Here is a 24402-nt window from a genome sequence, read left to right on the forward strand (position 1 = left end):
GATGCAGAGGATAATAGCATAAACTCTTAGTGATGTTTTGTTTTAAGGTTACAGCGCACGTCTATTGATTTGTCAGTTATATGTTTTCATGTAGAAATTTTGTGTACTCCTGCGATTTCGTGCACATCCATGCATGCTACTGTTTGCCATGTATTGAGGCTATCAACTTCAAATGCTCCTTAAGGTGATACTTTAGTATTCATGGCTAAAAGACATTCTCCTGCTGTTACAGGTATTCGTTTGGATGTGAGGTCTTTAGACTTTTGGTTAAGAAAATTTGATTGACAGGTAAGAGTGACTTTCTCGGCATAACAATGAGATAGGGTTATTGTAGTTGTCTGAGGTCTGTACGCATAAAAATCTGGCATAAATGTTTTCACAGAGTCATTAAATGAATGCATGTTATGATTGCATGAAGTAATTGCAGGTAATTGATACATGCCAATAGGTTTTACTTTTGTACAGTCAAAGACTACGATGATAAATAAGCCAGTAATGATTGTTGGTAAAAGGGTCAGATGCCATAATACAATAGGTATTCTCTATAATTTGTTTGTTCTGAGGGTTATTCTAGGCATGAATCTACGGTTGCTTTGGAATTTCTTCCTCTGTATGTATTGACATGCCGTGGTTAGAGCTGAGATATGCCCACTTTAGCTGGTCTTTCTACTATTAAGGTATTTCTGGGGATCGAAAATGTTCTCCTCTGGCTCCCAAGTATTTTGGTTGCATGGATAGCCTTCCCATTTAACTAGGTATTGTAATTTTCCTAGCTTTATTCTTTTGTCAACAATTTTCTCCATCTTATATATATCGGGGTCAGGGTTCTTGATTCTGTAAACTTGATCTAGTGGTGGTTCGTTTTCAGGGGTGAGTGTAATTTTTTCTGTGCTTTCTGGTTAGTTTCTTTTAAACTTAATTCATCACTCATTTTTGTGGCTTCATTGAGAACTTTGGTATTTAGAGCTATCTCTTTTATTCGTTTTTCTTTCGGAATTTTAGAGGGTAGCTGGATAATGACTCCAATTACTTGGTTTTTACTAATTGTCAAATAATTTGGTGATGGGTTAAAAATATGAAGCTTAACTTGGTTAGACCCACCATGGATTATAGTAGGGAAAACATGAACATTTTGTTTCTCAAAAAGATTTGTCTCTGGTATAAAGAGATAGTTGTCTTTAGTTTCTAGGTGTGCGCTATGGTAAGAATGGTTTCACAATTGGGCACAACCTCAATTTCCTTCGTTACACATACCGAGGTCATGACAAGCTACACATACCGGGGTCATGACCAAGTCGTCTACTTTGGTGACTCTTGTAAAAGTGTTATATCTGTGTCATTCCAGCTAGGTTGAGGTGTATTGATTTTTCCTAGACTGCATACAGGCACTTTAGGATATTTAGAACGGTCATTTAGTAGCTGATGGGGCTGTATAACTTCACACAGAGAGTTTTATCCATTATACAACATTTAGCACCAGTGTCCATAAGAACAAGCACTGTGAATTTGTACACTTTACCCTTGATCTTGGACCCTGGGTCATCTTCAGGAACTGTTTCTTGGTTTATTAGTTTGGAATTGCCTGTTTTGGGTTTTATGATTCCAGTGGTTCAGCTGTGGCGATATATGTCAAAAATGAGTCTGCCTTGGTAATGAGGAAATTTTCTTGGAGCACGATCTTTGGGTGTGTCCTACTCTTAAACATTGGTTACAATTTCCCTGACTATCACTTGTACAAAGAATATGTCTGTTTGGATGAAATCTTTCATGCTGAGTAAGACGGTTATTGTTTCACCTAAATGAGTCTATTTCCATTTGTAATTCACCACTATGCTGATTTACGATAGGATGCTCTTGGTAGGTAGTAGCCACAACATTTTGTTTTGGGGGATTTAGGAGTGTATCCAGTTTACCCTCTAATCAAGAGATAGCTGAATCCAATTTAATTGTATCTTGCAGCTTGGCATATGTTACTGCGGCTTAATAATTGATAGGTTGTTTTGATTTAAGGGCATCCCGTAGGTGGGGCTTTATCCTTTTTTGAATAGGCTCAACTTTGTCTCGTCATCGATACCAAACTGGTGACTAAGTTTATTGAGGGTTTTAATGTAGAAGGTGAGATTGATATCTTGCGTTAAGCTAAACAATTCCATTTTCTGGTTATATGCAATATTTACATTGTCATAATGTTGCTGGAATTGCTCTTGAAGCTGGTGATAATCATTCCTAGTAACCATTTATTCATTTATTGCAAATTGCAATAAATGAATAAATGATTTATAGATAAATTTAAAATTACTATTTGCGTGTTAGCGCTTTTTTTTTTTTAATAGGGTTCTTAAAATATATATATATATATATTTAGTAAAAATCTTGTTTTATGAGTCAATTTCTCATTAAATGGTTTTGTCGCAACTGGTGTTTTAATGAAAATTTACAAAATGTTAATGAATATGCATAGTTCCATCATTAGAGGTGTACAAAATAGATGGTTTTGCACTAATCTGCTTTTTAAATATTTTTGGATATCATCAAGTAATGAGTCCCAATAATTTTTCACTCTGTTACCATAACATCTATGTATCTACATTTGTGAATTATTATTAATTTTGTAAAAAAAATCAATTTTTTTATTGAAATAATTTTGATTGCTATTACTAAAGCCTTCATGTTAAGTGTATTAACCAAGTTTATTGACATAAAAAATTGACAATGTCTATTCCATTACCAACATTTGTTAATAATTTAATATTTAATATCAAAGTACTGCAAACTATATACATAAAAAGTCACTACATCGTCTTTATAAAAAAGGTATAGCATCCTTTAACAAAGCAGTTAAGTAGGCAGAAATACATTTAGAAATAAAAGTGTACAAATACTGCCTGCTCCGTTACTGGATTACCAATCATTACATCAATAGTGTAATGAATTTTGTGATCGCTCACAACATAATTTGCTTCAATCAACAAGACAGTCAAATTTTCATTGAAATGACAGACAATGATATTGTTGCTTAAATGTTAAAGTATGGTAAACATTGACATCCTTTGTATTAGCGGATATAGTTCATTCATCACTGTTCAAATTCAGCTGTATTAAAAAAAATTTTTGCATCATGGAATCCTTGAATTTAAAATAATTATTATAGAAACAAATAAATTACCAAAATAATAAAATACACAAATATTTTTTTTACCATTTTTGTGCTTTTGGGAAACATATATCAATGTAAATTGTGGCATGTGCAAACTGTAGCTCTCTTACAGAAGCAGCTTGATTCTTGATACAAACTTTAAATTCTCTGTCTGTTTGATTGACAGTTCACAGATCCTCCTATTGGATCTGGTGCTCTCAAGCTATGTCCAATTTCAAAAAAGTATCAACTGGCTAAAAAAAAATTTAATTCGTTTAACACTGTTGAGCATAAGAAAAAATTCTAGGCTGTGTTGTTGGTCCATCAGAGAGAAAAAAATATCTGTAATTTGTGGGTATCTAACTTGATTTCATTTTTACTTTAAGGCCTTTAAGTGTTCCACACTTTACACATTTCCTGGTAACATTTGTTGTTTTCTTTTCTCCCTTCTTTTCATATTCTTGTTTCTCTTTTTCCCTCTGGAACCGAACTATAATACTTTTATCCTTTAGCAATCCTTTTGCTTGAAATCGGACACATGACTCTAAACAAATTTTACATTCTCTGATCATGTGTTTTCTATCATTACGAAACTGTTTACTGTTGCAATACTTCTCCAATATTTTTTTCTTTTACAACACCCAGGTTTTTTTTTTTTTTTGTTTGTTTATTTACTTATAATTTTTTTTTTTGTTGCTATTTACGGCATTATAATTTGTATTATAATTTTTATTGGTTTACAACAATTCTATTTGTCTGTTAATATTTGATAAAAAGAATTTTAAAAAGTTTTAAAAGTAAATTTGTATATTGTCAATTTCAAAAGCTAGTTCTTTCAACTTTTTTTTAAAAGATATGTAGTTTCATTCAAAAGAAAAATCAAAGATGTTTAAGACAATTTTGTTCCAAAGATACAGTCCACAAAATGATATGCAAAATTTACAATTATCAGTTTTCGAAAATGGTTGCATCAAAAAATCATCATTTTGTAGATCGTATTTATTTTTTTGTTTTAGTATACATAAACTATGAAAAGGAGACGAATATAATTTTGTTTTACATTTGTACATAAAACAAAGAATATTAAATTGATATATGTTTAAAACATTCATTATTCTTAAGAGAGGCTTTGAATGAGCTCGTCAATCACAAGAATTAACTAAACATGCTATATGTTTCTGATGACCATAAAGAGGGTCTAGTTTACTCTTGTTAGTACTGCCCCACGCAATATTTGCATAGTTAATATGGCAGTGAATAATACAGTTACATTAGAGTCCGCATGTTTAAATAGCTTTTTGATTTGTATAATATTTCAATACTTTTTGAAATTTTGTTGCTTAAATTTTGTGCTGTCTCCATGTAAGATTTTCATCAATATATATTCCTAAAAACTGTGTGGATTTTAATTTTGGAAGATTTTCTTAGTCCATTGGTTATCCAGGGGGATATTATTTACTTTAATTTTTGGTTTATTTCAATTTTAGGAAAATTTGTGTCATAAATATATCGTAGAATGTTTTAAGAAAGTTGTTATAAGCTAAGTTTGCGTCCTGAGAATGATCAATATGTTGCCAATGAAGCATTGATAATTGGTCACTAAATGATGCTAAATTTACTTTACTATAAATGCGTTTACAAAAGTTATTTTTTTTATTTGAAATTAATTTAGTATCTGTATTTATGGAGAAAAAATTCGGAAAATGATCTTCGATATCACATTTAATGATTCCTTTTTTAAGTAAATGATTAAAAATATTGTTTGTTATGATTTTGTCAATTTATAAAGTCATTGGTTCAGTAATTCTTGTCGGTTTCATTATTAGTCGAAATGCTCCTTTTTTAAACAAGTCATTGTAAAACTCTTTAATGTTGTATTTGACATGATACTGTAAACAATTAAAATCACCAATAAAATAGTTTTAAAAGGTATTAAAATATTTAGTTCATTCAGTTGGTGGGTGATAACAGCAACTCAAAAGTTTATTTTTATATTTTTTTGGTTAATATTTCAATTGTTAAAACCCCTTTATCATCATCAGAACCGGTAAGTCAAGTCAATTAATAAACATATAATATACATTTTTTTGTTTTTCTCTCTAGTGAAATAACAGTAAAACCTGGTAAAAGAAAATTTGAGAATTGGCTTCATTAGAATTGCACTAAGTTTCTTGAATGCATATTACGTTAAAAATATCAAGAATATCCTCCATTTATTTAAAAAAGCTTCAAAGTTTTTGTTCATACTTCTTATATTAGTATGCAATACATTTAACTGGTTGCACTCAAGAAATCCTTTTATTTCATTGTTAAAAAAATAAGAGCAGTTACTCTGCAAAGAATGAGCCTCATTAAAATAATTTAGATCTGGGTCAGAATTTTCATTAATCACAAAATTATTTGTTTGGAAAAAATTTAGTGAAGTTATTTCAAAATTTAGTTCACTAGAAGCCACTTTAGTTATAGTTAGTAATGAACTAACAAATAAAAGAATTTCTATCAAAAATCATGCGTAATTAATTTATTATAAATAACCTTTTCAAATTTCCCTTTCTTTTGCAATTTTTTTGCTTCTAAAAACAACTTTTTCCTTATCTCTGTCATTCTTTCACTGAAGTCTTCATTGACATAAATGTGATCTGTCCAAAGTTTTGATTTTAAATAATTATTCGTAACCGCTTTTTTATCCTTGTAATAATTTTAAAGTTTCACAATAATTGTTCTGTTTTTTCTTGGATCTCCTGTTTCTTTTTTTCCCATTGTATGGTGTTATTAATATTGTCACAAAGTAATTGTAAGTTCTCATGTTTTTTGCACAATCATGTGTTACAGAAAAAACAAAAAATGTACAGTAACGAGTAAATGTTGTATATGAATTTTTATTTATTATAATATTGTTTCTTGTAGCGCTGAATTTTTCATAAAAGTTAGGGGGTATCCATATATTAGCGCTGAATTTTTCATAAAGGTTAGGGGTATCCATATATTACGTATGCAGTAAAATTGTAAACTCCTTTGTACACAAATGTATGCAATAAGCGACCTCCACCCTCTGCGTACGTACACATTAAAATAAAACACATAAACTTTTCAAAACAATAATAACAAAGAATACCTTTAGTTGCTTTGACATTTTTCTGTTACAAAAATTTAATATTAATTTTTTAATCTTGTGAAATTCAATTCTTTTGTCAAAAATATGAGAAATCAAGTTTAAGGAGAGATAGGGAACAAGAACTAGTTAAACCGCGTATGTACTGGTTATCTTTAACACCCCCTCCCCCTTGTACGCATTCATACTTTTTTGGGTAACCCCTCCCATACCTACATATGTACTTTATGGAAGACCTCTTAATCAATTAATCGAGTAGTAGCCGCTTTTGTCTTTTATCTTTATTTTTTGTTACTGTCTGTTTATTTCCTGTGATTGTATGTGAATTTGCTTGTGAACCAGGCAAGGAACATTCAAACCTTAACCAGTATTTTTTGTATTTTTCTGCGAAACATTTAGCTGTTTCCAACTTCCGTCAATGTTTTTATATAGTCTATAATGCTTTGTTTTTCAGTAAGCAATCTTTGCTCTCTCTACCTGCATTTGTTTGCATTTGTTATTGCTACTCAATTCACTTTCTTGTGACTCTCATCTTTCTTGTGACAATCTTCTTGCTGACGACAAGGTTTTTTTCTTTCTGATAGTTCTGAGATAATTTTCACTTTCTTCTGTTCACGACGCATATGCCAACATTTGCATTTTTTTTTCACTATTTCTGCAATTTTTGCTAATTGTCTGTCCTGTAACGCTTTCTGAATTTTAGCACATGATTTCATGTGCATTCCTAGATGTATTTCCTGTTAGAAAAATAGTAATATAATTGTAATTTGACAACAAAATTTATTATAATTATTACAATATGTTTCAGGCTATACAACATTTATTTTAAAAACCAAATGTATTAAAATCAAATATAAATATAAAATTAACAAAAAAATAAAATCCTGAAAAAGCAGCATATATACGCTGCATTATCATATTTCATCACTGCAATGAATGAATCCCTAATGGTTGACGTGCTTACTCAATGCAGTAAATGGCATAGTTGAAATCATTTGATTTGTATTAACATCGTAATGTCAGCTCCATTATATTGTTGTCAACTCTGTTATTAAAAGGAAGTCACGCAGTAACAGAGTATAAATAGTAAAGAGTTTCTCATTATTACTCACTTGAAAACATATTTAAAATCTTTTATTGTTATTTTGCCCCTGTGATTTTAAATGGTCATGGAGTAGATATTAAATAAGTATATCATTTTTCTTTCCATTGTCAAAAAACTTCAGTAACAGATGTGACTAAATAAAAAAACGACTCTTATGTAACATTTGTAATTTTTATAGTAATGTTTTATAAAATGATTGTTTTCTTCATATTAAGTATTCAATTTAAATAGCTGCGCACAAGAATTAATAATATTATTGTTAACTAATAAAGATATGCATTTTATAATATGATTTTAGTTAGACAAGATATTAAATGTCTAATAATTTTTCTTTAATGTTGGTAACTTTGAAGATTGTTTCTTATTTTCTTAAAGATCTTTTCTCTTATTTTGTTATTATTTGGAATTGTCATGCAAAACTAAAAACATTTTCTCTTCCCACTACTTTTTTTTCTGTTATTCAGTCTTTTCTTTTATTTGATTTACACTATATACAGTAGCAGGCCTTGTTTTAAATAAAAAATGCTTAACACAATAGCGTAATGTGAATTTGACGTCATAAAATTCTCTTTATTTTTAAAATTTTTTAGGACATTAACTTTTTTAAATTACTGCAATAATATTAATTACTGCAAAATGAGTTAAATGTTATTCAACTTCTTTTTTATTATTACTATAAAGAAATGTTTATTTTTTCGTATTTCTTTTTGATATTAAATTGTTAAATTTAATATTAAATTGAGAGTAAACGATTAGTAAATAAAAAGATTACGTTAATTTATTCACTTTATTTTTTAAATTTTATTATTTTACTAACAATTTTGTTGTGAAAGCCAAGATTATTTTTCTAAACATCATTTATTAAAATTATATCGCTGTATATATCATTATTAAAAAAAATCGCTGCGATTTGAGTTGTGCTATTAAAAAAAAAGTTTAGCTTATGTTTTGTGCAAATTTTTGATGCAGCTGTTTATTTAAAATTTAATTTTGAGTAAAAAAAAAAAATGTTTAGGAAGGAAAACGGAAAAAACAATTGCTATAAAAAATGAGCTAATTTATTTTTAAGAACAAATAAAATTTAAGTATTGAACATTATTTAGTAATATTTTTAAATAAATTTGACAGTTAAATCCAAGCATTAACTTTAATTTTAATAAACTTAAATATTTTTTTTAAATCAAAATTAAATTAGATGTTTTTGAAATCTAAAAAAAATTTTTTTTTTTTTTATCAGAATAAAATTATATATTTTTATTAAATTAGTTTTAAGTTAAGTCATATTTTTTATCAGAATCTAAATATATTAATATGATTTTTACTTGAAGCCTAAAGTATTAGCATTTTTCAAGTGAAAAATCAATCATTACAATAAAATAAAAACAAAATAAGAATAAATTTTTAATTTTATCCAAGTTTATTTCATTAGTAAATAGCACTTATATCTAACGTAATTGTCATTCAAACTTTTGTAACAAATATTTTTACATAATCGTCATTCAAAAGTTTGTGTGACTTTTTAAAGTTTATTAATTCTTTTATCTTACCGCTTATAGAATAAATTTAAAAGTAAAAAAAAGGTAAAAAGTCGCTTAACCAAAATTGCTTACTGCTTTACTACTTTACTACTGTAAATTGCTTATCGCTTATGGTGTATGTAAATTGGTCTACGCATAATGCTTTAAAACAAGGTCTGTCGTAGTGTCCGAAACTTTGCGGACTACTTAATAAAATTGAGTTTTATTAATATTTTAACATATACTTCACTAAATCCAAAATATTAATTCGAAGGATTTTATGTTTGCGATTATATTTTGAACAATTATTGATTATTTAGTTAATATTTTTTAATTGGTTTACAAAATAAGGATTTTTGATCAATTCAAAAATTTGTGGACAAATCATTTATTTTTTAAAAAACACAAATTTTTCAATATTATTTGATCGAAAAATTGTATGAAAAAAAATCACAGTATTTTGTAGAACATCCATTACAATCAAACACAACTTGGCATCTATGAGGCATAGAGTCAACTAAATTAAAGCAAGCGTCAATAAAAATTCCCGTGTTTTCTTAATTTTACGAAATAAATTAGCATTATCTGTAGGTTTAATGCCTTTCATTTGACAATCAACATGCCCCCATAAATGTTCAATGAAATTTAAGTCAGGTGATTGGGATGACCACTTTAAAACACTAACTTTAATCTTTTTGAAAATCTTTTGAACCAATTTAGCTGTATGTTTGAGATTGTTACCCTGCTGATAAATCCATCCTTGAAGTATTTTATCCATTGCATGAGGTTACATAATGCTCTTGTATATATCTTTTTATATTTCTTGATCTATAGTCTCATTAAATCTATTGAGCAGATCAACCCCATCCCAACTAAAACATCTCCAAACTATTACATTACCTCCTCCATGTTTAATGGTGAGTTGGTATTTAGGATCATATCTTGTACCTAATGAAAGTCAAGCATACCTGATTCCATCTGATCTGAACATCCTAAAATTGCTTTCAACACTAAAAAGAATCTTTGACCATTTTTGACTACTCTAGTTTAGATGCTCTGTTGCAAATTCTTTTCACGTGTTTCAGTTTTTTAAGGAAAACAATGGCTTCTTAGTTAAGCGTTTTCCAAAAAAATTAGCATGGCGTAAAAGGTATTTTGTAGTAGAAATACTACAACTCATACCATAGAAATGTCTCATTTGTAAATATTTATTAGCAGTATGTGTTGTCTTTTGTGGTCCTGATTGCTTTTGATTTTTTGTAGATCCAGTAAGTTTATGTCTTTTCATAATTTTTCCAACTGACTCCATAAAGACTCTATTACTTACTGATTCCATAAAGTGCTGTCTTTTGAAATGAATATCTGCTTTGAACTGATCTCAAGATCAATGAGTAATTTAATCTTTTAATGATTTACTTAATATTGAAAATATAAAATCTAATATATATTAATAATTTAATTAAATATTATAAGTAGAATGTAATAGAAATTAGTTATAGTTATTTTTTTATAGAAAAAATAAGATTGAAGATGATATAAGCAAAATGGAGGAAAGTGTTGACATTAAGGTAAACATAAACAATGCTCGTAGTTGGAATTTTTATATATATTTTCATTACACATAATTTAGTTTAACAATTTATTTCAGAGTTTAGTTGACTGAGTAAATTTGCATTTTTAAAATCATTTTAGAAAAAAAATTCTCAAGAAGAAGAAACAGCTTTGAAAAATATGCAAGCTGATAAAAACAATAACTTGAGGTTTTTTTGCTTCTTTTATTTTTTTATTATTTGTGTATATATGTAGTTAAAACATTAAAAGAAGAATTAAACATAAAATATATAATTAAATTATAAAATTTAAACTTAAAAAAGAAAATTATTCATTTTTCTAGATTTATGAAGTAGGTAATATGTGTGAAGTTTAATTTATTTCAGGTTTTTTTTTGGTTTTTTTTCATTGGTTGCCATTTATTAATATAGGAATGTTGGCAGTATTGCAATAGTTGTTTTGCAGTAAATAACTGAGTTTTGTTGAAGTTAAAACTTACAAGCCACTGTGAGACCTAATCTCTTACAAAAGTAATATCAAATTTAAGATTGGCTGCCTGTTCTAAGCAATTGAAAATAAAAGACTTTTTGTCAAGACAAGAGTATAAAGTTAAATCTTATACTCAAAGTAATAGACTCAAAAAGAGCTACTTTAGATGTAAGATTGTTGGGAAGATCAATAATGTAGACTAGCTGCGGATATTTATGACCAGTAAAATATGGGTCTTAGTAAATCTACTCCACACCGACCTTTTCAATACTTATTCCTTACTTCAATATATTTTAGTAAGAGGTAGAAAAATAATTAAATACATATATAAGAATTATACTTGTTTACTTTTTAAAGCTATAAAATAAACTTTCTATTATATTTAACTATTAAAAACTTTTAATGTTTCAGTAGACATTGCGCAAATCACTATTTATCAACAAATTGAATATCAGTACCAGTCAAAATAATATTTAGAATACTCGCTTGAAATGTGTTAATTAAATACCATTGGTATAAAAAGTTTCAAAAAACATGTGATCACTTAAATATGTGGAATAACGGACTTACCATGACCCATATAATTATTACTGAATATTAATATATTACTGATCATAATAAGTCTATTCCATACCTACCATTTTCTTAATTTTGCTTTACTTCAATAATTTTTAAAAAAGAGCAAAATATAAAAATCTTTCTTTTGAGTTTACAGTTAACTTTTAATACTTTCCAACTTCTGTAAACTTTTATATATATATATAAAAAAAAAATTTTTTTTTTTTTTTTTTAATAAGTTTCTATTAATTTTTTTTCAGGCCATTAGTAGCTTATTCCATAGATCATCCAGGTTATTTTTTAAAAAACCGGAAATTTGTTTGAGTAAAATATTCGGAATATATTTTCCTCTTAAATATGCTTTTAGCTGAGTTGTTTCAAATTCTTTTTAATTTTAGTATGAGTGATGAGTGAAAAAGCTTAAAACGCAAATATATTACAAAAATAAATTCCTAAACTTGTATATGAATGGAAAAGGTTTTACCTATCCGGAAAAACTGAAAGTTGAGAAAAATCCGAAAAAAAATAATCCCTGTTATTAGGAATCTTCCCCTGTAAATTTTAAAGGAAATTTAAGTTTCCATGTAAAATCTTTTTTTTATAAAAAAGAAAGTTGTCTCTTTAATGTGTACACTTAATCTATTACTAAGCATATTAAAACCTTAAAATCTACCATGACATATGCGCAACAAATTTCTAACTGTTTTCATGTTTTTAGAAATTTTAAAAAACTTTTTAAAAAATTCTCTCCCTTTTGTTTGTTATAGTATATAATATTTTTATATATGATTTACATATAATATCTATAAACCTTTAAAATTGTTTTACTTTGTATTCTAGAAATTTGAAAAAGATTTAAAAAAAAAATTGTTTAATAAGCAGCCATAGCGCACTTGCCTCAGAAACAAAGAATTCGTGGTTCACACCCCCCACCCCTGGGCAAGTTTTATGACATTGGTTAGGAAGCAGGCGTAAACTTCCAATTAAATGCTCATCTGCGATGCTCTGTGATAAGATCATAAGGACTTCTTGGGGCATCTAAATAAAACTAAAAAGTAAAAAATAAATAAACAAAAGGCTTATTAAACTTTATAAAACAGAATATAAATGCTTTATAAATATTGCCGCAATAAAATTATCAAGTAAAAGTAAATCTGAAACATTTGATATAATTTTTAATAATTTATATAATTTGAAGTTTATGTTAGAAATTTGCATAGACTTTCATTCACACAAATAAAATACGAAACATGATGGATTGTGGTTTAAAAAAAATGCCTTATAGCTTTGTAAAATTAAAGATATTTTTATGTACACATTTATTACCAAATTAACAAAACATAACAATTTTTAATAGTTTTTAATTGCATTTCTATATTGAATAAAACACATCATCTGATTAATCTAAAAAAGTAATTGAATTAAAAAAGGAAAAAATACACCACATGCATTAACTGGAAATTGATTTATTTATACATAATAACAAAACAAAATATACAAAGAAAAGTATATATTAACAAAAAAAATTTAACTAAATTTGCATTATCAATTAAAGACATAAGTGGATGAAGGCGTTATGTCGCAAAAATACAAAATTCCACTTTTTTACACAAATAAAGGTGTTAAGTAACGCTCTTTCACATGAACATAATGACACCGCACAAAAATGTGCTAAAATACGATTTTCACAGTGGATGAAGGAGTTATGTTACATATTAATTCACCCATAACACGGTTTAACGCGGATGTAAGTGTTAAGGGATTTTAATACATTCATCCATTAAAAACGCTATTTTTCAAATACAGATGAAGGTGTTATGGGAACATAACGCCTTCATCCATTGTGACAAAATCCCGCACAAAAAAAAAACACAGGATTAAGGAGTTATGCGACGCACATAACTCCTTCATCTACGCATATTTTTTCCTATTTTCAAACGTGTATGGTAGTTAGCGCGTCGCAGCGTGGTTATAACTGTCAAAACATAACAACGCAGAGGTTACGTTGTGGTTGTGTTCTTGTTCGTTTTGCGTTTTAAAACTAATTTTGAGTGTGTTAAAGTGACTTTTTCTTGTGAAAATTGAATATGAACAATCGAAGAGGTAAACGTTTGGTAGAAATGGCGCTCAATCAAAAATCTGTGAATGGTAATCAAAAAGAGCTTGTGGCGAACCCAGGTAAGATGATTTTAAACTATGAAAAATTCAATTCAACACTAGAGCTGGCTGTTCCGATTTGTTATTTTGCCATTGCCTTTAATTTTATTAAAAATATTGTTTTTTACAGAAATCAATCTGCGATTCTTTGTCTGCCAGAATCTGATATGACTTCCATAACTATTTACGAATCGCCTATTGGTAATATATTTTTTTTATATTCAACTGAATTATTTTAACCTTTCTGCCATTATTTCTCAAAACATCTTGTTGCGGGAAAGACAATATAAAGAATATTTGCTAACATAAAAATACCCCCAAATCTACAAATAAATGAATTCTATTGGTTCACAAAACATGCTGGCTATAAATTAAAGTTCTAGAATATTCCGAAGAAACTTTTTATAAAATTTAAATTACTTACGTTTAAGTTATTGCTGTAATTTGTATAAAAAATATAATATCAAACAAACTTTTATAATAGTACTTTGGCGATTGATTGTTAAAACTACTAATAAAATAATTATATATATATGACCATTTGTAAGTGATTTTTGTGTTTTCCTATAATTGCAAATAATGTAAAACTTGATATATACCGACATAATATAATCATCTTTTCTTTGCAGTTATTCAATCTGAAATCCTGTATTTACCTGAAGCTGTAGCTGAGACTATTACCATTGAAAATCTGCCTATTGGTGAGATATTTTATCATATTCCGTTAATCCAGATATATGTTATGATTATTACGGTAAAGCTCAATATTCATTTAACATTACAGCTGACATGAATACACATCTTCAATCATCTGGTAATAATGTAGAGATATATTCATCAGCAATTGCTTCCAATGACTTGGTTACAGGTAATATATTTCAAAATGTATTGTTTATAAAAATATCACTATAATACAATGTAAATTTGATAGTAAAATAATGTTTTGTATAATAATATATTATATTATTTATAGGAAAGAGGAAGAAGAAGTCCTTTACCCCGAAAGAGAAAACTTCAAAAAAGCAAAAATGTGAACCTGAGTCATGGAAAAAAAGGCAGCGGCATTAGCGAGAGAGAGAGGGCAGTCTTATAAAAGTCAGGGTACAAACAAAGAAATGCTTTCTAAAATGGTTAATGATGTGCAAAGAAAATTGTCATTGGAATTGCAGCTCAAAGATCAGTGTAGAAGATAGAGCAAGTCTTTTAGAGGCATTTCACAAATTGGATGTAAATGCAAAGAACGTCCTATTGTTTAAATGCATTACTAAAACAGCCATTAAAAGAATGCAACAATTTGCAAAATCCCATAAAAGTGCTTCTTATTTCTATAAAGTATCTAAAAGTGGTGTGGAAATCCAGATATGTAAGAAAGCTCTCTGCAGCCTCTACCAAATTGGAATGAGGAAAGTGGATATTATAAAAAGTAGGATTGATGATGGCATTTCTGCTCCACCAAAGGACTTAAGAGTGAGGCATTCAAATAGACCCCACAAAATGCAAGATGAGGTTCTTCAAAGAATCATTGCCCACATTAAAAAATTCCCAGTAGAGGAGTCACGCTACTCTGGAGATAAAAACTTTCATAAAAAGTATTTATCGCCTGTGCTCAATATTACTTTGTTGTACCAATTGTACATAGAAGAGTGTGAGAAAGAGGAGTTAAGCGAAATGTATAAAATTAAAAAATGTACCTTCACAAATGTGTTTGTTACACAATTTAATTACTTGTTCAGTTATCCAAAAAGCGACACCTGTAGCACATGCAATAAAAACGGAGATAATGTGCCTCACAAAGATAATGTGTCTGCAGCAATAGCTGCTATGAAGACTGATAGAGAAAGGGCAAAAATCAGTACATCGACTGCATTTGCTACGATTGACTTGCAGCAAACGATGCCACTCCCTAAAATAATAACAAATAAAGTGTTCTACCAGCGCCAGATGTGGTTTTACAACTTTGGGATTCATGTAGTGTCTATGAAAGGAGAAAGGGCAGTGTTCTGCAATTGGATGGAGGACATGGCTAATAGGGGAAGCTCTGAAATAGCTAGCTGCGTATTACAGTTTGCAGAGACATGCGAGGAGAAGTATGATCACCTTATTATTTGGTCAGACTCTTGTGCTGTCCAAAATAAAAATTTCAATATAATCACTTTATATCAATACCTTTTTTTGAATAAGTATTTTAAAATAATTGACCACAAATTTCCTGAAGTCGGCCATACTTACATGGACTCAGACTGTGACTTCGGAAGGATTGAAAAAAAGTTAAGAAAGGTAGATTCAATTTATACACCAGACCAGTATCGAGATGCGATTAGAAGTTCTGGAAAAAACAACAAAATCATAGACATGGCCCAACATTTCCAGAAATTTGATGAGTTGCCAGGAAAACTTAATATATTTAATAGGAAGAAGGATGAGCTAAACGAGCAAGTCAAATTTAGGGATGGAGTAAAATGGATAAGGGTGGAGGAATATGGCTCATATCTTTATAAATAGTCTTATGACGAGAGTGTCCCTTTCAAAAAAGTGGACATTATAAAAAATAAAAGAGGGGGTGTACCCAATATTTCTCATATTGAAAGGCATAATGGAAAGTATGGAACAATATCTAAGGAGAAATTGAATGATTTATCCAAATTGGTAGAATTTGTTAAACTGGAGTATAGATATTTTTATGAACAGTTGTTTTGACCATTATCTTTTATAATGATAAGCAATAATCCCACTACTAGACATCGATTTATACTTTTTATTTGTATTATATTTTGTTTATTGATTGTACTATTATTGTTTTGATGTTCATAAAGAGAATAAATAAATAAAGAATATGTCTTTTTGCTGAAATAAATACCTCCCAGTTCATCATTGGCCTTAATAAAAAATGCTTACAACTTACATGCTTACTTTATGTTTACAACACAGATATAGGTAAGTTATAACAATATAATCATGTATTAGGTTATATGATTGATATTAGTAGAATGTCCTGGAAAGATGTAGCCTGAGAACAAGCAATACACAGGTATTAACATTTTCATTAGAAAATAAAGTAGTTGGTTGTCCAGCGGTTACAGTCATTGACTTCCAATGCGAAGGTCATGGGTTCGAATCCCGTTGCTGACCATTTTCTTCTTTCACAACACAACATTTGCTTTCTGTGAAAGATGTCAAGAATGTATTTGTGTTTACTTCGGGTGAGCACAGATTTATTTTTATAAAAATAAAATAAGGGGTCTAATATAGTGAAATTATTGTGGTTATGTATGGTGTACATCAAAGTTTCACAGTAAAACAGAAAATTTATTTATTTAATATTACAACATACATATAGTCATGTGTATTTTGTATTATCTTATGTGAATATTGTAATATTATTAGTGAAAAATGAACATAACACCTTCATCCACTTAGTTGTATTGCAGTCAATGTGTTTTCTTATAGTGGATGAAGGCGTTATGTACAAGTTTTCATGAAAAAAACATGTACAACACATTTTTTTCATGAAATTAAATATTACATACACAATCTTAAGTGTTTGGTTACTATATCCCTCCATAAATATTAACATATCTTTGCTATATAAAAATATCTAGAACAATATGTGTTTAAAACTTTAACTTCTGATATCTCAGTTCCATATTGGTGTAACATAACACCTTCATCCACTTATGTCTTCAATTACCAATTGGTAGATTAACCAATTATAAAAATACTAATTATAGATGCAGCATATTTTTTTCCAACCACTCTCTCTCTCCCCATACTATACTTTCTACAGGATCAACACTGTATATTAAAAAAAAAGGAGGGGGGGCTGAAACTTTTGCCCTTGATTTAAGCCCACACCTTATGTGTTTTATGAGATGTGGGCTCTCTATTTGATCTGCAATAAGCTGAAAAAGCATTGTAAGATATGTCTAAAATGAAAAAAAACTACAAACCAATTTACCTGTTGCTGATGCTTTTTCTAGAGCATTGTTGAATATAGTTAAAACCTGTAAGAAAAGAAATTTATTGCAAAGACAATTAGCTATTACACAAAATAACAAAAACACAATAGGTATCGGTGCTAACAAATTTTGCAATTTGATCAGAAAATAAAATTATTCTTACCTTGATTGCGACAACTAATTTCTTATTAAACTATTAGCTAATAATCAACTTAGCAAATTTTAAATAATTAAAGTTTAGTAAGTTAAAACCATATCTTAACAGTAGACAAAGTAAACATGATAGTTGGTTGAGCGCCAAAGTAGAACTAAAGAAATAAAACAACTAAATTTGCTGTGGGATGCATATTATACCTATTGAGCTCCTGCATTTCTTTCATTTTTATTACAATTCATCTCAGCTCGCCTAGACTCATCTCCTTCATTTTGACGATGATTTATCTAAGCTCGCCTAATCAGGTTTCTTTCATTTTAAGGAAGTCTAATAATTTCACTTTTTAAATTATCAGACATAATTAAGTATCAAAGGAGTGTGTAAAAATTTTTTACAGGTAAAATCTCAAATAAAGCAAATTATTAAAGCTATAAGATCTGTCTACTCAGCAAGTACTGTTAGCATTGCGAAATGTAATCCTCCATCAAAAAATCCCTTTCATTACTTTGAAATGTACTTAATGCAAAATTTGCAATAAATAAGTAAAAACAAAACTAATAATAGAAAACTTCTATAAACTATCATTTGCTTCAAGTGAAGAAACTTGGGTATATTGAAACTTCTTTAATTACTTTAATTTTTTTATATATTTAATATTCTAAAGAAAAATGGTCAATAATACAATGCAAAAAAATTAAAATGTATGTATGTATATGTGTGTGTGTGCGTGTGTGTATATATAAATATATATACATATATATATATATATATATATATATATATATATATATATATATATATATGTGTGTGTGTGTGTGTATATATATATATATACATATATATATATATATATATATATATATATATATATATATATATATATATATACACATATACATTTACATATACATACATATACGTATACGTATACATATACATATATATATATAAATATATATGTATATGTATATGAAAGTTACTAAAACTTATGTTATAACTCTTTGTATACTTACCTTTATAAAAACAACAATTAATTTAAATTAAACATTTAATGAAGGAAATAGAAACTTATAATTTTTTAAATAGGGGGAGCTATTAATAAATAGGAAGCTCGTTTTTTAAAATTTATTTATCATTAAAAGCATAAATTGTTAAAAAAGAACAGAGTATATATCTTTTAAACTAATTTTTTTTTAAATTAACAAAATGCAAATTATTAACAAAAAAGGATCAGAGTATATATCTTTTCAACAAAATTTACTTAAAATTATAAATATTTAAAAAATTATGGATATTAAAAAACTATATATTTTTTTAACCTTTCTTTTAAACACATTCTTTCAACAATATCTTTCCAACACATTTTATGATTACACTAACTACAAACAGATTAGATTTATGTGTTTCATTATGACAGTACACCACTTTACTGACACGGACAACATTCTTGCTCTCACCAAATTCAAGTCACATTATAGCAAAGTACACCACTTGGCTAGCAAGGTCAACAATCTAGCTGTAAACTAAGCCAAGTCACAACAGTTTGAAACCATGCAAACAACATAATAACCACTTACAAACTATAAACACATAACATTATAAGACATCACAAACATAGAAACACTTTATATATAAAAGATATTTACACGCAAAATATAACTCATATAACCTTAACACATAAACATATAATAAATAACATGTAAATATAACTAAATACATAAATTAAGAAAAATATATAAGTTAGAAGCATTTGTAAAATAATACCTTATTTGTTTAATGACATACCTCGTAATAAATGTTTAACAACTTTAAAAAAACTAACAATCAAATGACCTGGCTTTTTTAAATCATAAAAGCAAACAAGTTTTCTTTAATTTTTTTAAAATAAGGTATTAAACAATCTTGTTCTTTAACATACAACATAGAGTTGACCGTGTGATATGCAAGGGTTTTGGAGATAAACACTAAATTTATCAAGATTTTGACCTTTTGAAAAGAGCATCGTTTTCTAGAGTCATCATCGTCTTCTAATTTTTAAGAATAAAAAATAACAGAATAATATACTTTAAATACAATTAAAAAAGGACTTAAATTGTGTTAGAATTAAAATGCATGAATTAAATAAATTACCTGACTTTAAAAGTTACTATACTCATTTAAAAATAACATAAGGTTTATCCTTTACTACAGAAGTTATCAAATTAAAAGTTTTCGATCTTATTACTAATCAAGCTGATGAAGCAAAGTTTTTGATTCTATTACTGATTAAGCAGATATTAACAGATTATAAAGATTTAAGAATACCTCATGGTGTGGTCAAAAATATAAAGAGAAATATTAAAAGGCCATTTATGATAAAAGTTCTGTGTCAAATGCGCACGAATGGGTAACAGCAGCAGCGTTAAATTAAGTATTAATTATAAGCGATAAGAGACAAAACAGGACCAAGGATAGAGCCTTGAGGTACCCCTGAAATTAATAGGAAATGAAGAATCAAGGATGGCTTTAGTAAAGCGGTTATAAAGGGAAGTTTTGATTATCTCAAAGACTTTCCTAGGTACACCATATGAAACAAGCTTATGGAGAAGACCAGCATGTCAATCTTTGTCAAAAGTCTTTAGATATGTCAAGAGCAATAGCTCTAGCCTCTTTGCTTCCATCTAATGCACAATAAAATCCTTCAGTCACAGCAGTTAGCAAGTCAGCTGTAGAGCAAGAGGATCAAAAACTATAATGATTTTCTGACAGCAAGTTTGATTCAAGATGGTAAGAAACTTGTTGATCAAAAACTCAAAGGCATTGCTGATAACAGAAAAAAGACTGATCAAATGATAATTGGAGGGGTCAGAATGTTCTCCGGAGTTTTTGAATATGGGAATAACAGATGCCATTTTCCAGCATGCTGGAAAACAAGACTTAATCAAGCACTTATTAAATACTTTAGAAAGAATTGAAAAGAGTTCTAGAGAACAATGGTAGAAGAGTTTAATTGAGATATAACTTTAGCAATGGAAGCTGCAGTGATTTGAATGTCTAACAATGGGTTAATTTAATTGGAATGGAAGGAAGAGAATGGCCATATAATTCAAGAGTCCAATTTAAAGAGAAGTTCTTAGCAAATAGTTCTGCCTTATCCTTGGGAGAGGTAATAAGATCAATCCCACGACTGAGAGACTTACCCTTGTTAATGATGCTGTTGAAGATTTTCCAGTCTTCTTTTCTGAGATGCGAGATTTAGTGAACTGAGAATAATGGACCATCAGATAAGTTTTTACATCGATTTCTTGCAATAATAAATAGCAGTTTGTTCTCAAGAGAATTTTTTTTTGAAAAAGATGAAAAAAAAGATTACGATTAGATATAGCAGCTGCACAAGAAATGTGAAAAACTTAAGAGGCACATTTTTCAGCTGAGAGAGAAAAGACATCAGCCCAAAAATCCTCATCAAGAAAATCATGAAGAAAATCATAAAAAGAATCCTGTCAGCTTTAGGGTAGTAAGTAAGTAGTATGATGATAGGGTGACTCTGAAAAGGAAGTACAAGATAAAAGATTTAAAGAGATCATTGCATAGTCAGAACCACCCAAGGGAGATAAGGGCGAAACTTAAAACAAGCTAGGATCAGAGACAAGACAGACAAGAGGATCAGAGACAAGACAGAATTTAAGGAGTGATGGTAAATGATTAGGGTTGTTAGGAAAATAAGTCCCCAAGTTAACTATCGGGCTATGAGATTAAGAAATGCTGAAGGTTTTAGTGCCAGCAGAGTCAGTGACATTAGAGCCAAACCATTCAGTGTGATGAGTATTAAAGTCACCAATAAGAACAATATTGGCAGAGGGGTAATGAGAGAGGGCATCAGGGTCAATTTGATTAGAAATTATCTTTTGAAGAGTGCAGTCTTGGGAAAAAGGCAATCAATAAAGAACAAAGAGAAAGGTGTTAGAGTGAAGAGGTGCTGAGCAGAAGCACATATAAAAATGGTCATAATAGAAAGTTTATTTTATTTTATTCACATGAAAGAAAATTTAGTTTATTTATTATATTTGATACATAAATATTCTTTCAGAATGATGTTTTTATTTTCAATTCTAACTTAGAATTATATAATATATGAGTAAGAATAAAAAGAAAAAAACTCCTATAACCCCTTATATTTTTATAGTTTTGTTATTTATTTAACTTTAATACTTTTTAAATATATGGCTTGAACATTAGCTAAATAAGTTATACAAATTTTACAAGTTTTTAGGGATTGTCTATAATTTATGCAATGCTAAATTTCACTAATAAGCAAAACTAAACAGATCAAAAGTTTTCCCTTGCAGAGCCCTAAGTTAAATAAAAAATTAAAATAGCGCATTAAGTTTAATGAAAATTACCGCATAAAAGAACTTAAGATCTTCTACTTCTGTTTTTAAAAAAAACTTAGCATTACGTAATTTATGAACGATCCCACAAATCTTTTAGTTATAGCAGCAATTAGTTTAAAGTAATAAAAACCATTCTTCATATTTAAGATATTAAAAGTTTGTTATACTATTTGTTATGCTTCATTTATGATAAGTTATACATTTTTTTAAAAGACATTTAAAATACTTTAGAATTAGAGTTGACCAACGTTTTCGCTATCATAATCTTAATTTCGAAATTGAAGAAGTTAAATGCAAGCTGAATATGCATCAAGTAAAATTTTTAGTTTAATTTTTTCAAATTGAATTTTTTTTTTTTCGTACTCTGCAAGTGAATTTGTGACAATTGCATTATGTTTATTTGCTGTTTTTTTCATTTAAAAAACAACAGTGTTTCAAGCAAAAAATAACAGTTAAAACTGAGTGTGACCATTGAATTATGTTTTCCCATTAATAAGCTAAATATTTCAATAGTAAAAAATACAAATTTCCAAGTATTTTAAAATAATAATATTGTTATTCTTTACAAAATAAATTAACCAGCTCGTTTTGACTTTTGAAAGGTCATCCTGCTACTGGTAACATGTAACCCAGTACAACCTGCTTTATGTCCTGCTGCCTTAACTTAAAACACCCCCTGCCTTAGGGCTCTTGGTTGAGTAGAAGCTAGAAATAGTATCTCAATAAAAATACTCATCTTGGGCAGATGTAAAAACGCATCTGGCTATTGTCTTGTAGAAGGCCTCCTAGGTAAAGATGTAGGGTAAACAGTTTCTATATGCTGACCAGCCTCGCACCCCTTCTTTATCTATTAGGCTGGCGCAGATGAATTTTTAACACATTGTTTCCAGTTTAGGATGTTGAATGCTAGATCTTCTTGACTCAATGCATCGATTTTGCTTGTGTCACTGTTTTTGTGACAAGGTGACTCATTCTATTATCTCCTAATGAAGGTACAGCTCTAAAATTCAGTTTTATGCTTTTGAGGCCAGCTGGTTTTCAGGTTCCCCAAACTCTGTGGTAGCTCTCAGAGAGGCTGATTTCATCAACAGCTGTAAAATATCAAAATACTAACAGTGCCAAGTTGCGCATGGATAGGGTCTCTGTTTGTAATTTTGGTGTGCATTGTTGAGGCTACATTTGGAGCCCTTTGTTACAGTTTAGGGTTTATTATTAGTAATAAGGCAGTTGCTTGGAATATTAAATAGTGTACTGAGTACTATCTATGCTTTAAGTCATATCTATGGTCATCCTCATGTCATTCATGGTCATCATATGTCATATATATGGTTATCTTCCTTTAGTTTGTAATGACTCTAATAGTCACATGCTTGGCCTGGCATCTCATTCATAAGAATTCACACATTTATCGGGAATCCAAGTTTGAATCCACAGGCTATTCTTTTATGTGTTTTCATTTAGCATCACTTTATTGCCTTTTTCTTTGTTTTATATTGCACTCCTTCATCTTAAGACTGCACTCTTTTTGATGTTATTTCTGATAAAATTGACCTAGCCCTTTCTCTTTATCCATCAGCCAATATCCTTGTTGTTGCTGATTTTAATGCTTATCACACTGAATGCCTTGGCTCTAGTGTCAGTGACTTTGCTGGTGTTAAGGCCCACAACTTTTGCCTTTCTCAATCTTTAATTCAAATAATTAACTTTCCAACTTGCTTTCCAGACAATCCAAATCATTTGCCTTCTCTATTTGACTTATGTTGTTTCTGATTCTAGTCAGTGCTAATTTTTTCCACATTCACCCTTAGGTGCTTCTGATTATGGTTTGATCTCTCTAAAACTATTATCTCATTCTTCTTCATCATCAGAATCCCCCTATCATCGTACTTCTTACAACTACCTTAAAGCTGAATTGGATTCATTCCGTAATTTTCTTTGTGATGCCCCTTGGGTAGAAATCTTTCATCTTCTTGCTGACAAATGTGCTTGTTACATAACTTCTTGGATCCAGGCTGGCATGGAATCTTTTATTCCCTCTCGACGATTTCAAGTCAAGCCTCACTCTTCTCCATGGTTTACCTCCATTGTGCTGCTGCAATTTCCAATCGAAACTATTACTTCCATATATATCAGCAAAACAATTCTCCAGAAAACAGATATCTATTTACTATTGCTAGAAACCATTGTAAAAAGGTAATGCCAAAATAGCGTTACCTTTTTACAATGGTTAAGAATAAAAGCTTTTGGCATCATGAGCCAAAGCTTGTTATTCTTAGGTCATGAAATTTCATATT

At 28.9% G+C, this 24402-nt stretch overlaps 1 protein-coding gene across 1 annotated transcript in view; it reads left to right on the plus strand.

Annotated features, from left to right (window-relative positions):
* The window catches only part of LOC100192292 (tyrosine-protein kinase Fer), a 126467-nt gene that overhangs the window by 64568 nt on the left and 37497 nt on the right, over positions 1–24402 (plus strand). The window contains exons 6-8 of the mRNA XM_065806010.1: positions 10384–10438; positions 10563–10630; positions 22340–22421. Of these exons, the coding sequence (XP_065662082.1) occupies positions 10384–10438; positions 10563–10630; positions 22340–22421 (205 nt within the window). The remainder of the gene's footprint in view (positions 1–10383; positions 10439–10562; positions 10631–22339; positions 22422–24402) is intronic.

This window comes from Hydra vulgaris, chromosome 09 (genome assembly GCF_038396675.1).
Source record: "Hydra vulgaris chromosome 09, alternate assembly HydraT2T_AEP".
NCBI lineage: Eukaryota > Metazoa > Cnidaria > Hydrozoa > Anthoathecata > Hydridae > Hydra > Hydra vulgaris.